The sequence below is a fragment of the Staurois parvus genome, unplaced genomic scaffold (assembly GCF_062004578.1).
Source record: "Staurois parvus isolate SC_StPar_1 unplaced genomic scaffold, SC_StPar_1.0 ptg000566l, whole genome shotgun sequence".
NCBI classification, from domain to species: Eukaryota; Metazoa; Chordata; class Amphibia; order Anura; family Ranidae; genus Staurois; species Staurois parvus.
The window spans coordinates 2,569,468-2,585,649 of NW_028318362.1; the positions used below are offsets into that span (position 1 = coordinate 2,569,468).

General features: G+C 39.0%; 1 protein-coding gene across 4 annotated transcripts in view; it reads right to left on the minus strand.

Annotated features, from left to right (window-relative positions):
* Positions 1 to 16,182, minus strand: part of UNC5C (unc-5 netrin receptor C) — a 489,123-nt gene that overhangs the window by 31,035 nt on the left and 441,906 nt on the right. For all 4 annotated transcript variants that reach the window (XM_089691640.1, XM_089691638.1, XM_089691641.1 and 1 more), the window contains 2 exons: positions 14,720 to 14,807; positions 1,899 to 2,067 (listed from right to left, as the gene is read on the minus strand). In XM_089691640.1, coding sequence (XP_089547766.1) covers positions 1,899 to 2,067; positions 14,720 to 14,807 — 257 coding nt within the window. The remainder of the gene's footprint in view (positions 1 to 1,898; positions 2,068 to 14,719; positions 14,808 to 16,182) is intronic.

Consider the following 16,182-nt stretch of genomic DNA (forward strand, 5'->3'; position numbering starts at 1 on the left):
AAAAAATCTATAATTGATGAAATTATACAATGATACAATATAGTTCTGCATTTTGCAGAATATATTGACCAAATACTGTATATTGACCAAATCTATTGATCAAAAATTAGACTGATCAGTCATAAATCTAAACGATCTATAAAAAAGACTGCTTAATTAATCTGTATTATGAATGGCTCTGTGACATATGTGCAGATTTTTTTTTGATAGAACAGAAGTGATCAACAAAATTCCACCATTGCCCAATCAACATGACAGAGCCTAAATCAATCAGGAGGTCACTCTTTGGTTCACATTTTTTGTTCACAAATTGATACGTTTAGTTTCAATGAATGATTGATTGAATGAACATATTGATAAGTGCAGCCACCATTACACTAGTGAAATGTTTGGCAACTATTGATGGATGAAATGATATGGGCTATTTATGCCTTTATCTCTCATATATATAAAACATATTACAAAGCGATTTTAACTAATACACAGGTCAGTTTATATCCATTACTGTCCCCTGAAGGATCCTATATTAAGAATGTCCCTACTGCACTCATACACACGAGGGCAAGGTAGGTAGGAAGTTCAACTACTAGTATATTTTTGAATTGTGGGAGGAAACTGGAGTACCCAGAGGATGCCTATACAAACAAGGAGAAACATACAAACATGCAGATCATGTCTTTGATGGGATTTATAGCAAGGTGCACACGGAAGGGCAATGCACATCGCAAAAAAACAAAAGATTTCCCAGCACAATTACCAGCCAGCCTGCAAATCAATCGAATTGCCCTGTCTAACAGTTTACAATTTAAAAAAAGGTTAATACAAACCTATTTCAGTAATTAGGTGCTGTGATTGCACATATATCTAAAATCTTAAGTACATTCCATATTTTTTCATATACATTATTAATAAATAGCAATTATGTAAGGGAATTCCAGTAAGATGACTAGCACATAGCATGTGGACAGTATCACTCAATCACTCATAGAAATGTGCATAGGTGCATAACTCATAGAAATGAGCATGCACACACACATGTGGGAAAATGCCCGCAGTTTTTTGGCGCCATACGGGCTATTTAAGGGATGCACTTGCTCACTGTCAGTACTGACTGGTCCTGCTGGCTTTTCCTGTGTCCTGAGTGTATCCTTTATCTAATTTCTGTTGATGACCCAGCTTGTTACTGACTTGATCTTGGATTCTGCTTGTACCTCTGCCCACCTGTTTCTGACCACGTTGCCCGTCTGCTACTGACCTCAGCTACCTTTAAGACCTCGTTTGTGCTTCCAACTTGTCTTCATACCAGTTCTGAATGTCTGCTTTGGCTGTCCTTCATAATGGCTCCAATCCTTGCGGTGTGTTCCTGCCTAAAGCCTGCTGAGAAGCCACATTTACAGAATCTGCAGTACATATGGAGTGCCCCTTTAACCTCGGCTAGTCCAGCGTGCATCACATCTGCTCCTAACCTGATGTCCTGCCTGAATTCTCAAGCCTGCATGTCCTACTGCAATTTCTGATAGCAACACCTGCTAGCACTCATGTTCCTCCTGTCTCTCGGCACCATCTGTTCCACCTTCAGTGAGGCCTGGGCTGGAGATACAAGAAAGGCCAACCTACTGAATTCAGTCTACCAGGTATGTGACAAGTTAATTTGTACAAAGCGGGACTCAAGCATTAGTGATACAGTGGACACTTTTGCATAATAATATATTAAACATAAATAATCTTGAGTATTTATTAGGGAATTAAGCAAAGTACAAAGGGCAGATCCCTTTGGGTTAAATCACCTTTTAGTACTCTACTGGTTAAGATTTTTGTGTTATAACCCCTTCCACAGTTAGTATTAGTTGGTCTAAATCTGTTGTACAACCATCATGTTACTTTAGCATGTCACTTACCTCCCATTGGCCTTGTACAGATTGCTCTTTCAGCTGGATCTTCCAGTCCTCTGTATTCGTCTCTGCACAGTGATGCATTGTAATAATGACTGGCCTAGTCATCAGTGCTCCCGGAGGCCCACAGGTAACAACAGGAGTTAGAAGTGTCTGACTGTCTTCTATGGGTGGCCTGGAAAAATAATGAGTAACTCAGAATTCAAATATATTGATGAATTTTATTGTTTGATCTACAGAGCTGAGTAAGTTTTACTTTTTATAGTTTGTTTTTATTTGTTTATTTGCAAGTACTTCTTGCACATATGAAAATAAGTAACAGGTTTATGTTAACAGTCCAAAGTTTCAATTCTGTTAAAAACTGTAATACTTGTCCTTGCCCTTCTGAATATATCTACAGGCAAATATATTCCAAGCCAAACACTTGATTCATTAATAAATATGCAATGTTGATAGTGGTTTTATACATAAAATTTAGAAAGAAAATTTCCATAAACTTTGGGCCTGAAGGAGGAAAGGCATATCTAAGCTTCTATGTGCTCCAAGCACTGACTAGTCACTGCAAACAATGATATTCCATCAAATGGAGACATCTGTTCTCATTCACTATTAAAAACCTGGATTCACCTGCTAGCAACTGACTCAAACCTTCAGCACACAAATTTCTGTAGTTCACAATTTAAAAAAAGCAATTCCAAGAGTGCACAACCTTGTATCATGTAGGTTTACTGGCAATTTTATCCTGACTGCTTTTCTCATTAAGGTTCTGATCAGGTTTATGTTCTCCGTGGTAAAGAATCAAATTTATACACGTTTACTGAAATAAGCCCTGTTTTTGTTTTGCCTCGTGAATAAAAGCAGCCAAGATGCATAGTAGAGCTCGATAAGCTATGTTTAATTACATGCCCCAAGTGAGCAGATTGTAATATGTTTTTGTAGGGCAAGACGTTTGAGACTAACGTGCAAAAGCTGAAACAGAACAAAAAAACATAAACAGATATACCCTAACGGTACAACCTCTATTAGCAGAGGTAAAACATTTACAGCTTAATTTAAAAAGTCCTAGGAACTGTCCCATAGCATCCAATCAGAAATAATATTTCACAAGTCTGATCACTAAAATGACCGAATATCTATGGAGTTGCCATCACTTGTTTAATGGGGTATTTTTAGTATCGTTAAAAAGTGGCCCTGCTAATACAAAAATATAATTGTTTTAAAAAAGTTTAAATGATAAATGAATGGTTTTAAAATAGATTATTTACCAATTTGGAGCCAAATAAGTCTGTAGGAGCCATGCCCAAGCCTTCCTGCACTTATTTGAGTTGTCTAGACATTAATTAACTCAGTCTTTGCCCATGTGAATAGATCATGTGGAATTCTGTCTAAACTTCAGAAAGTTTAGTGTCACGGAGGTCTCTACTGAGATACAGTACCCAACTCTAATGAAAACAGAGCATGTTTTTTGTGCCATAATGAACTGTGACCGATACACTAGGTTTCAAAACAACATCAACATATCCCTAAGGTCATCAAAATGATACCAAGAAAAAAAAAACATTTTCTGAATTCTAGTAAACATCAGTAACTAAATTCTGTGCTGACAGTGTATGAAAACCACAACTTAATGCGAGCATTCAAATAAAATGTCTGTGGTGACATATGTCAGGTTTTATCAGTTAAATTGAGTGTATGGTGACCATTACCACGGTTTTCAAAACATTAAAAAGAATCTTTCATGAGAGAAATACATTTTTGACCACATCTAAAAATGCAAGTTTTCTGGCTGTCATGTTGATGCTCATTTAGGAGGAACTGAAATGTGGGGCAGCACATTGGCTAAATGGTTAGCACTTTCGCCTGGCAGCACTAGGGTCATTGGTTTGAATCCCAACCATGACACCACCAGCTTGGAGTTTGCATGTTCTCCCTGTGCCTGCATGGGTTTCCTCCGGGTACTCCGGTTTCCTCCCACACTCCAAAGACATGCTGGTAGGTGAATTGGATCCCGTCTAAATTGGCCCTAGAATGTGTATGTATGAATGTGAGTTAGGGACTTTAGATTGTACGCCCCTTGAGGGTTAGGGACTGATGTGAATGTACAATATATATGTAAAGCGCTGCATAAATTGACGGTGCTATATAAGTACCCGTAATAAATGAATAAATAGTAAGAATCTTCACTGCTTCAGTACGTGCTTTAACCCCTTTATTATCAGTAGATTGGCTTCTATGGGTCATTGCACATTGTTGTGATGTGTACTATGTGATTACATTGACCTACATCTTTTGAACAACTCTGGTGTTTTATGAATGGGTTTATACTGTATGTACTTGTGCTAAACACATTTCTTTCTTGAAAACAATAATTTACTCTAAATCATTGATTATTACAGAGGCTATTTTGTAATCAAATAGAATGCATTCTCAAAGCAAAAAATCCATAGGGTTTGTATTTGATGAAAGCTTCCAGTATAATTCTACACTGCCTCTTCACTTGCTCACTTTTGAGCTTATTTTATGACTTTGCTTAGCTCAAGTAGCTTTCTTTGTTGCAATCCAAATAGTCTCTTTTTAAAGGCTATCATGACCTCAATGCCACTTCTATAGTGGAGACAGCCACTTGAGAAATTTGATCATCTAGACAAGTGCACAGGAAAGTGAGGATCACCAGGGATTGGATTCAGTGGCAGCTACACATTACGACAACAACATAAAATTATACAGTGATAAGACCAAGCAACAGAATGTCAGAAGCTCCATGTGCAAAAAATAGGGAACCTTCAAACGAAAACTAGTAACAAACACTAATTTTGTAAGTAAGCAATAACTTAAAAGTAACCTAAGATAAAATACTTGCTGTTGTGAGGTGATTGTAGCCGTATTAGTGCATTTGCGACAGAAACAATTCAGTACTGTCCGTGATACTTTTTTTATTTGCACTAACATACAATTTCGAGGACAAGCTTTTGGGGAGTGTCCCCTTCTTCAAGTTCCAAGCAGTGCTATAATACTGATTGATACTATTATTAATACTTATTAATATTATTATTAATACTGATTAGTATTATTGATATAGTACTGCTTAGACCTTGAAGAAGGGGACACTCCCCGAAAGCTTGTCCTCAAAATTGTATGTTAGTGCAAATAAAAAAAGTATCACTGACAGTACTCAATTGTTTCTGTTGCTGTTGTGAATAATACATTCCTTGCAATAAAGAAAAGTTTAGCATGAATAAAGACTATTTTGGTCCTAAAAAAAAAGAAAACAAAAACTCTCTTGCACTTACTTTTTCTAATATAATGTCACAGTATAATTCAGGTTGAACCTGATATAAACATTTTGTGGGCTTCTAGCTTTAAACATGATTTTGTTTTCTTAATAGTGTTTTAAAAAACAAATGAATTTTGTCAGTGATGATGCCTACCTACGAACTCAAGATACACAATACACTGCTTGCAAAAACACACTGCTCCACAATGTTGGTCATGTTCTTCGCACCCTCTGTACGTTAATCCTATACCCTAAAGTGATTACCATCAATTCTCAGGGGACAATGGGACTATCCAAGTGGTCTATAACATGGTCAAGGGTCCAAATGGACCCATTTACTGGGGATCAGTAAATGGTGGAAAGTCAATTGGGGTCAATTTATCTTTTGATAAGTAGAGTTCCATGCCAGTCCTTAGTCTTGAAGGTGAGGTGGCTAGTGATGAAACTGCGTTATCCCGGTGTCTGTGACCTTCTAAACTTCACCTTCTGGGAAGGATATACAAACATGTTCACTTCTCAAACAAAGCATACTCCCCCACTGCAGATTCTGTTGGAGAGCCAGGGAGTACATCCACCTCAAACTTTGTTGGAGAAGCAGTAAGCAACCCACCTCAAACTCTGTTGGATAGCCAGTGGATACACCGTAAACCCAAAGCAATAGGAGTGGTGCAAAAAAACTGAATGCTGTGTATTTAGTAAAAACTCAGCACTGTAATAAATATAAAGGAATCTGTTGATACCAAGAGAAAATATAGACAGTATTTACAAGAATATCATTATTAATGTTATTATTTGTAGTGCTAAAATTTGACTTCCTTTTTATAAAATTATTTTCAGATAATAAATGATTGGGGTAGATAAAAAATCCAAAACATCATGAAGTGGTTGATGCGCTGAAGAGCTGGGGACCCCCTGTTTCCCCTGTGGCATCTTCCTCTACCCACCAATGGAAATCTGCTTTTAGCTGTGTGCTATTACATAAGTATTTTTTTAAGGTAGCCCAGGCTAATGATAAGCAAGACAAGTTCTTTTTTTCTACTATTATATAAATGTGTTGGCTTCAGTTCATATCATACTTACAGTACAATGTCAGATGGAAAATTCAAAACTAGTGCTTAATGTTTTTAATCTCTCCCCACAAAGAATTAAGAAAAGTATTCTGACTTCATTAAGCAGGTAAAGTTCCCTAAATATAAAGGTCTTCAAGAAGAACTGGTAAATTAAGTAAGTCAAAGGAACATTTGCACTGGTAGTTGTGAATCACAGACTTTCACTGATGGATACCCTCCCAGTGCTGTACATGACTCAAAGAGATGTAAGAAGATTAGACTGTGTCCATAAACCAATTCATTGTGAAGAATGCATCTGTACTACACAGTCACATGAAATAATATGTTTTGGCAGCACTGCCACTTGAATAATAATTTGCCGCATTGATCTAGTCGACAAGAATAGATAAGCACATAATTCTGCTTGTGAACATGAAAGGCCCTGGACGGTATACATTAGCGGCATAAGAAAAAAAGTTCAATGGTCAAGCTGTTTGTAAAAATGATCTTTTTGCAAAAAAGAACTTAAAACATACAAAAAAATTAGTACATATAAATAATTAATTATATATTTATATTTAGGAATGACTGCACTTTTTATTCTTTGGCTGACTAAAATGTGTTTTTATTTTCAGTCTTCTGCTTAGATTAAAGATAATTAATATTCTATTTATCTATCTATCTATCTATATATCTATCTATCTATCTATCTATCTATCTATCTATCTATCTATCTATCTATCCATTCAGTATTCAAACTACTGCCTTTTCCACCCACCCTGTTGCTATAAAGCCCAGGGCAGAGGGGGGCCCCCGGTCAGAACCAGGAGGGGTAGGTTGTGTCCCTTAGTGACAGTCTATTGCCCACTGTTAACTTACTTGCATGGCTAGTACTTGTAGCTGTTAGTGTTGTGCCTTTGTTCCTCCCCTCCCCTGCCTCCCATGTTAGTGAGGCTAGTTCAGGCCCTGAAGTCAAAGCCAGCAGGAGGGGTGGGGGTGAATTCTCTGCAGCTGTGACAAATAACATCTATTGCAAAGCGTGGAAGAGGAAACAAGTAGTGGAAGACTTCCTCTGCTGGCTTCTGTTTTTACATGATGACAGTGGTGATCGGGTACACAGTAAAATCTTGTGTGTTCCCACATTTATTGAGGTTTGGATGGTGTTAGTGTGAGCAGCATAAGTATGCCATTTTTAAGGTGCTTTGTAACTATCCTTCACTATCTCACTCTGATGTATTTTCCCTTTGTTGCAATGCTTTATTTTGTATACCATATTGTACACGTCCCTACGCTCCTTACTTCCACATTCCTTATGCAACCCACTTGTTCTGTACACCATGCTGTGTATACCCTGTGCCACCAAGGCTCATTCTGTTCACTATGCTGTATGTTCCCTATTCCACAATGTCTCATAACGTTTGTTATGATGTATGTTTCCTATTCCACAATGTATCATTACATATAACATGCTGTACTTTCCTTATTCTGCACCACCTCATTCTGTTTGTCATGCTGTATGTTCCATATTCTGCAATGCTTCTTTCATGGTGGTAAGGCTTACCTCTTAAACTTTTGGATTATTGACAAATATAATCTGGGTCCTAGAAAAGGAGACCTAGATAAATGTCTTTTGAAACTTGAAGCAAAATGGATTTTCCGTTTAGGCTCAAAGGCACCTTATGGTTTAAATGAAGGATTTACCTTCCTTTCTTTTGTGTGTGATTAGGGAATTTGTGCTTTTTGTTTGATTTTGCTCCATAAATGCTATATAATGGTATGAACTGTAATTTTGGTCCTTAGCCAGTGGGGCATTAACCTCCCTGGCGGTAATCCCGAGTGTGGCTCAGGGTTAATTTTCAGTAGCCAAAGCGGTAACCCCCGAGCCACACTCAGGATTACACTGTAGTGTGTGTGTAGTGTAATTTACCTTGTCCCTGCAATCCCCCGATGTCCTACTGTGTTCTCTGGCCAATGCTGGCATCCATCTTCCAGGTTCCCTTCCCTGTGAGTGCCGCGACGCAGGGGAGCGGAACCAGCGGGAGATTCAAAACAGTAAAAACATGACATACACACAATACATTGTAATCTGTTAGGATTACAGTACTGTATTAAACCATTTAACCTCAGTTTTGTCCCTAGTGCTTTGTCCAGTGCCCTGCCTGCACTTTTACCATTCTTTCTGCCTGGAAACTTGAGAACGTCCATGGCATCCAAAAAGCATCTCTTTAGGTCAAAAGCGGTTTTAGACCAGCTAGAAAACAGCGATAGTGAATTAGAATCACTGAATTGAGCAAAAATGATTTGTGGGGAAATTCGTCATCAGACACTGAAATTTCCATGCAAAACGATGTACCGCTTTGACATTCAAAAATATTGACATAATCAGACCACCAGGGAGGTAACAGGGTTTGAGAGCAACAGCAGTGTCTATTGTGTTATGGACTGACGTGCTGTTGTGGTGTTGTTTTTTGTCCACAAGATGGCATCTGTTGAGGTGCTGAGCATATGCAGGTTTTGTCCACAAGATGGCAACTGTTGAGGAGCTGAGCATGTGCGAGGGCCATTTTGATGGCCACCATCTCTATATATAGATGTGAAACAAATGATAGGTGTCATTTTGCCACCATGTGAAGCTAAGCACAACTTCCAGCCACTATGTGACCTCTTTTAATTCTTTATCTCCTGACGAAGCTCTGTTTTTTTAAGTGAACCATGTAGCGTTTCTTTTTTCTTTGGGAGCACTTTTTGAATGCACATGGTATTTACTTCTCCCCCCCCCTTTTTTTAGAGAGGTCTATACTGCATTTTACAGAGCATTATTTGCATTCCTCAAGACAGTGAGGTATTTTTGATTGAATATGGTGATGTATGGGTCTTGTCCATGCGAGGCTGACATTTAGGCCCGTGGATGAGTGTACCCATATTACATATCTGTGGCAAGACAGATTATACTATCTAATTAGTTTATCCATGGGGCAACTCCATTTCCTTAACAGAGATTATATATTCAAGCTAATAGGCTTATGATCAAACTACAGTTTCTCTTTTTATGCCGTCACTTCATCTAAAACGGTATGGTATTTGATTTGGTCTGGTTATTAACCATTTGGATGTAAGGTAATTAATTGCAATGGTATCCAGTCATATTGTTGTGCGCAGTACATTCCTCTCCAATAGGCATTCATTACAGCTGAGCATATATTTTATATATATCTGAATAAAGGTTATATTTTAGATTCATCAATTGGCCAGATGGTCCGTAGGGATACGCACCTTTGTCCGGCATAGATTTGTTATTTGGCAAAGATGATGGTTTACAATTAGGGCTTAGTTCAATAGTTACCATGTATAACAAGCCTAAAGAATAAGGGGGAACATACAGCATGACATATGATAAGAGGCAGCAAGGAATACAGAACATACAGCATGGTGTATGGCATGAGGAGGTGTGGAATAGGGAACATACAGAATTGAGTACAAAATGAGGCATTGCATCATAGGGAACACACAGCATGGTACTGTATATAAAATGAGGCGGTGTGGAATAGGGAACATTGTACTGTTTTACTCTGTGTTGCATGCCATCCTTTCCCTATTTTGCACTTCCTCATTCTGTATGATGTGCTGCACACAAATATGTACTTACCTCTTTGTCCTTTTTAGTCCTTCACCACCTGCCATGGCAATTAAGGCATTGTACAATATGTGACAAATCTGCAGGCTGGTATGTAGGAGAATTAAATATCAGCAAATAAAAAGTCTACCATTTAATGACTCCAAATATGCTATATTGCCAAAACTATTGGGACACCCCTCCAAATCATTGGATTTGGTGTTTCAATCACCTTCATGACCACAGGTGTATAAAATCAAGTACCTAGGCATGCAGACTGCTTCTATAAACATTTGTGAAAGAATGGGTTGCTCTCAGGAGCTCAGTGAATTCAAGCATGATACTTTTGATAGGTTGCCACCTGTGAAATTTTCTTGCTACTAAATATTCAATGGTCAACTATTAGTGGTATTATAACAAAGTGGAAGCAACTGAGAACAACAGCAACTCAGCCACAAAGTGGTAGGCCATGTAAAATGACAAAGTGGGGTCAGTGCATGCTCAAGCGCACAGTGTCCAGAAGTTGCCAACTGTCTGCAGACTCAATAGCTAAAGACCTCCAAACTTTGTGTGGCCTTCAGATTAGCACAATAACAGTGTGTAGAGAGCTTCATGGAATGGATTCATCCTACCTGCATCCAAGCCTTACATCACCAAGTGCAATGAAAAGTGTCAGATGCAGTGGTGTAAAGCACGCCTCCACTGGACTCTAGAGCAGACTTTAGACTCTGGAGTGACGAATCACGCTTCTCTGTCTGGCAATCTAATGGATGTGTCTGGGTTTGGCAGTTGCCTTACTGCATTGTGCCAAGTGTAAAGTTTGGTGGAGGGGGGGGGGGGGTTATGGTGTGGGGTTATTTTTCAGGAGTTGAGCTTGGCATAGCAATTTTGGACAATTTCATGCTCCCAACTTTTTGGGTACAGTTTGGGAATGGACCCTTCCTGTTCCAACATGACTGCGCACCAGTGCACAAAGGAAGGACCATAAAGACATGACTGAGTGACTTTTAGGTGAAGGAACTTGACTGGCCTGCACTCAGTCCTGATCTCAACCCGATAGACTGCGAGCCAGGCCTTCACATCAGTGCCTGACCTCACAAATGTGCTTCTGGAAGAATGGTCAAACATTCCCATAAACACACTCCTAAACCTTGTGGGCAGCCTTCCCAGAAGAGTTGAAGCTGTTATAGATGCAAAAGGTTGGCCAACTCAATATTTCATGTACATGTAAAAACAGGTGTCCCAATACTTTTGGCAATATAGTGTATGTTTGCCACATTTTTGTGGGCCTGTATGGAATCAGTGGAGGACTTAATGGACACCTAGGCTGTGCTCCTGTGGAGTAATATGACCTTGGCAAATCTGGTATAAGCAAGTATTCTACCTTTTAACACCATCAGAACCTTCAGTTTCACCTTATACCATATACCTTAATTCCATTCATCATTGATTAATAGCTCACATCTTCTCCTGACTCAATGATCAACAGTTACCATACACACTTGACTGATGAATGGGCATGGCCTTTTATTTTTCATCCACCAAACCTTTCTATATAGCAGTATGAGACTAAAGAATAATGCCAAATTTCCTAAAGTTTAAATATGTTATACAGTATGTATACTTGAATTTTACTTGAACGTTGTTTAAAGTGGTAGTAAACTCTTTTTTTAACTTTTACCTACAGGTAAGCTTATAATAAAGCTTACCTGTAGGTAAAGTGAATATCTCCTAAACGTGCACCATTTAGGAGATATTCACTCATTTTTAGAGCTGGCGCTTGCGCTCTAAATGAACGGCATACCCTTGACATTCCTTCAGAGTATTGTGCCATGGCCCAGGACTCCTGCACCAGTCAGACGGCCGGAGCTCGAAACCTGGAAGGAAGACCGAGTGAACATGGAAGCCTCTGCAGCAGTGACAGCACGCCGCTAGAGGGCTTTGTTTTAAGATAAGTCCTTCATAATGCATACTAGCACATTATGACATTACTTTGCATAGATTTTTTTTTCTCACTTGCAGCTTACTACCACTTTAAGCGCAAAGACTTTCCCCTAGTACCTGATGCCTGAGCTTATAAGACCTGCATTTAAGAAACATGCAGGAAGACAGCAGCTTTGATATTATTACTTTTCTCTTCTTTCTGCCTTTTCTCTCATCTAAGAACTGTCATTCCAATTTTATATTTTAACTTGAGTGCTGCAGATAATAGGGATTTAATATAAAGGAATATTGCAGGTAATTAGCATATCCCAATTTAAATTAAACATAGCAAAATATTTTTTTCTTTTTATTATTCTTTTTTAATTTTCCTTTATGTTTTACTATTGAAAATATATTAGACTTACTGTTTTATTTTTTCTTAGAAAGCATGCTTTAATCAACAAGTACATTATGTCAATGACTGTGAAGGTGACCTATGGGGTAAATTAATTGAGAACATTTCCTTTTTCATGCTCCTCAGTTCCCATGGACACCTAATACCACAACTTTACTCTTTATATATTCTTGCCAATTACATATACAGACTCTGTAATTTACTCTTTGTTTGTCTTATCAGTTGACTAAAATTCTACAAGTTTAATATGACAGACAAAAGGTGAAAGAGAACGCACCACTGTGAGCTCAGTTTTGAGTCACCAAATCAAAAATATGCATGTTGTAAAGGGAAAATCTTTCAAAGGGGGCACCAGTTCCAGTGACAACTATCTTGTCTACAACAAAGAAGATGATGGGAAACCTCTACAATGGGACACAGATGGCAAAAAAAAGAAAAAAACTTGACAGGGGTTTTGACAATTCTCTACTCTAATAAAAACTAAAGCTGAACTCCCACCAACCTTTAATTCACACATCCCTCTAATTACTGAGTTAAAGGGAAAAACCTAATCCAAAAGCTCCATTTATTCACAAAAAAAAATAGAAAAAAACAGCAGTCTTATACTATGCTTGATGGTGCTGAGTCTTTTATCTTCTTAACTGCAGCACAGTGGCTAAGTACTAGGGTCGGTGGTTTGAAACCCAACCACAGCACCCCCTGCCTGGAGTTTGCATGTTCTCCCTGTGCCTACATGGGTTTCCTCCCACACTCCAAAGACAAGCAGGTAGGTTAACTGGATCCTGTCTAAATAGGCTCCAGTATATGTATGTATGAATGTGAGTTAGGGACCTTTCATATACCAGTGGGGGCCCAAGACTGCTGCATTCCCAGAGCCCTCCTAGGATTGCTCTGCCTACCCTAAGCTGTGCCCAGAGCCCTCCTCAGATTGCCCTGTCAGCATTCTCTACTGTGTTCCCAGTGCCCTCCTCAGATTGCCCTCCCTGCCCTCTATGCTGTATGCCCAGAGCCCTCCTCAGAGTGCCCTGCTTGGATCCCCTGATGCCCATACCACCCCATCCACTACTCAGGACAGTCAAACTTCTGCAGCTTTGAACCCCTCCTGTCCCTTATCTCCTCTGCTGTTACCGTTCTGAGGATCATTTTCCATGGCTGTGCCTTATTGTTGCCCTGTGAACTGCTTCCCTTTTGCTGTACCATATTCCCACTCCATGGACTATTACCCCTTGCCACTGCCCTGAGGATCATCTCCCCTTTATGTGCTACCTGTAACCTGTTTATCTGTGCCGTGCCCATTGCTACTCTGAGAACTGTTTATCTGTGCTGTGCCCATTGCTACCGTGTGAACTGTTCATCCATGCTGTGCCCATTGCTACTCCGAGAACTGTTTATCCATGCTGTGCTTATTGCTATTCTGAGAGCTGTTTATCCATGCTGTGCTCATTGCTACCCCATGAACTATTTATCCGTGCTGTGCTCATTGCAACTCCATGAACTGTTTATCCATGCTGTACTCACTGCTACTCTGAGAACTGTTTATCCATGCTGTGCCCATTGCTACCCCATGAACTATTTAGCCGTTCTGTGCCCATTGCTAGTCCATAAAGGGTTAAACTATAGTTTGGTTTCTTTGCCACCCCGCCTGTACTCCCAAGTCTCCCAATAAGCGCCCGCCCTTCGAATTTCACATGATATGCCTCTGTGCGCTCCTAATGTATTATATACAGCATATACTGTATATATATATAAATATAAATATATATATTTGTATACATTATGTTGTGATATGGGGTAATTAGACTCAATGTGGTAGATTTTTAGTGAGCTTTGCGCCAGTCCAAGCTCGGTTTTAAGGGCTTGCCAACCCACTTTTATTGGAAAACAAAGAAAAGTCCATAGACATAGATTCCCAAGCAGGGTTCTTCTCCAACAAACAACAACAAAAAATGTTAGCCCACATGGCTATGCATCAGCAGCTCCGCTGCTATTAACACTGTTTTTTTCCAACCAGGGGTTCTTCAGGTTCAGTCAGTCATTTTCTTCACAGCACCTTGTTACATGGCTCCACTCATGGCCACCGGATAGCGTCCTCCCAGCACCCCGGGTTCTTACACTTCTGACAAGGCTCTTCACACACATGGTAGCAACTGCCCTGAGCTCTAATTAGGCCTGGTTTACAAAGGGTGTGCACACCTGGACACATAACAGGTTTCTAGTAAGAATTGGACACAGGATTGAAGGTTCTGTCCTACCCAAGACACTTCGGAACCTTCAAACTTCAGGCCCTGATGTGGGACTACAAAACCCAGAGAAAGCTTAAAACATAGCATTCTCCAATCAGAGACAACATCCTGGAGCTTTGCATTCTGCCTTAGTGCAAACTCTGTGCCAGTTTTACCTACATTTTTAATAAATATATATATATATACTCGTAAGAGACGAAAAATACTTTGTTCTCTGTTTCAAATAAGAAGATCTTGTTTCCCTTTGAGCGGGAATTGACCACCAATGTCGTTGTGTAAGATTAAGCAGATGCTAAACACAGACAGTTACCTCATGTTCTCCTTCCTGTGAACAGTGACATACATTTCATATACTCTTCCCTGAGGTACTGCCCCAGCAGGAATCAGCAAGCTCACTCCTAAAGAATATGAAGATAAAAAGAAACAAATAGAAAAATCAATTAAATAATAGGAAATAATACTTGTAAGCGGAACATAGGCAATTTATGTTTCAAGCTTGCATTTACGTTTTCATGAAAAGAATTCATTTTACAGGGCAGTGTTGGATTCCTCAAAGTCCTCAAAGCCAATATGAGATATGTTGCCATGGCGATTGAAGCTCTACTTATGGCTCTCAAAAGCAAAATAATTGGTATGAGGTGAAATGGTAGGAAAAGACTGAAAAGGCAACATTCTGTGTATTTTTTTGTTGTTGTTTAAGAAAAACAAACATTCAATCATATGTATTAAGGAAATACACAATAGAAATCTGGATGTAATACATGTCCAATTTCTGAGTAATATTCCTGCCAGATGGAAACAGAAAGAGGTGCTGTATTTTAGGCTATACTTGTACAATCAAAGCTCTAATGTGAGGCACAAGTGCGTATTATATAACTTTGTGCTATGGAACTGTGCAAACCTCAGAAAGCCTTGAATGGATTACATACTATGTAGGTCAACAACTGTTATACCCTCACAAAAAAGGATGGATTCACACAACCGAAGTATAAATTTGTATTAGTTTCATTAGCATTCACTAATATCCCTGGTTTGCAGTAAATGAACAGAAAATTTTTGAGATGTGTGAAGCATAACAATGAACTTTTCTTATGTGTTCAATTTTGACCTGGAAAATATACTATTGGAAGAAATTTGTTATATCTGTTTAATAAGTGCAAGAAAACAAGTGCACTTGTCTGAATTTGAGAGCTGGCTTGCGTCCTCTGCACACTTCCTGTGTTATCTCAAACAGCCCTTGTAGATTTTATATTGAACTAAATCCTGAATCCTGTATCGACTCAACTATAACCCTTATAGAGATTTGAGAATGTGAGAGTCTGAGTAGTTTAGCAAAAAATACTGGGAAGTGCTGACACCTTTCAGTCCACAGAAATGCTCAAAACAATACAAAAAAAAAGAAAGAAGAATTACTAGTACCGGTAGGAAAGTGTAAAGAAATAAACTAACTCATGTATCTAATAGAAACTAATTAAGTTAACATTTTTCTTCACTGACTACTGGCTGCTGAGGACCGATGACCAGACAGTAACAATGAAAAAGCTGCAGTTTGGGCATTAGGACTCTAAACCTTCCTTAGTTGAAGTGGGACTTTACTCAAGCAGGGTTGCAGCTTGTAACTGAATAGCATTTTTTTTTTTTGGTGGGGAGTACCACTTCCAATGGTACCCACTTTCACTTCTTCCATCCCCACCTAGGGGAGGATGTTATATGTTTACTGCTGCTAAAAAGTAGAGAGACTCCTAATCTCCAAGCACAACTCCCCCTGTAGGT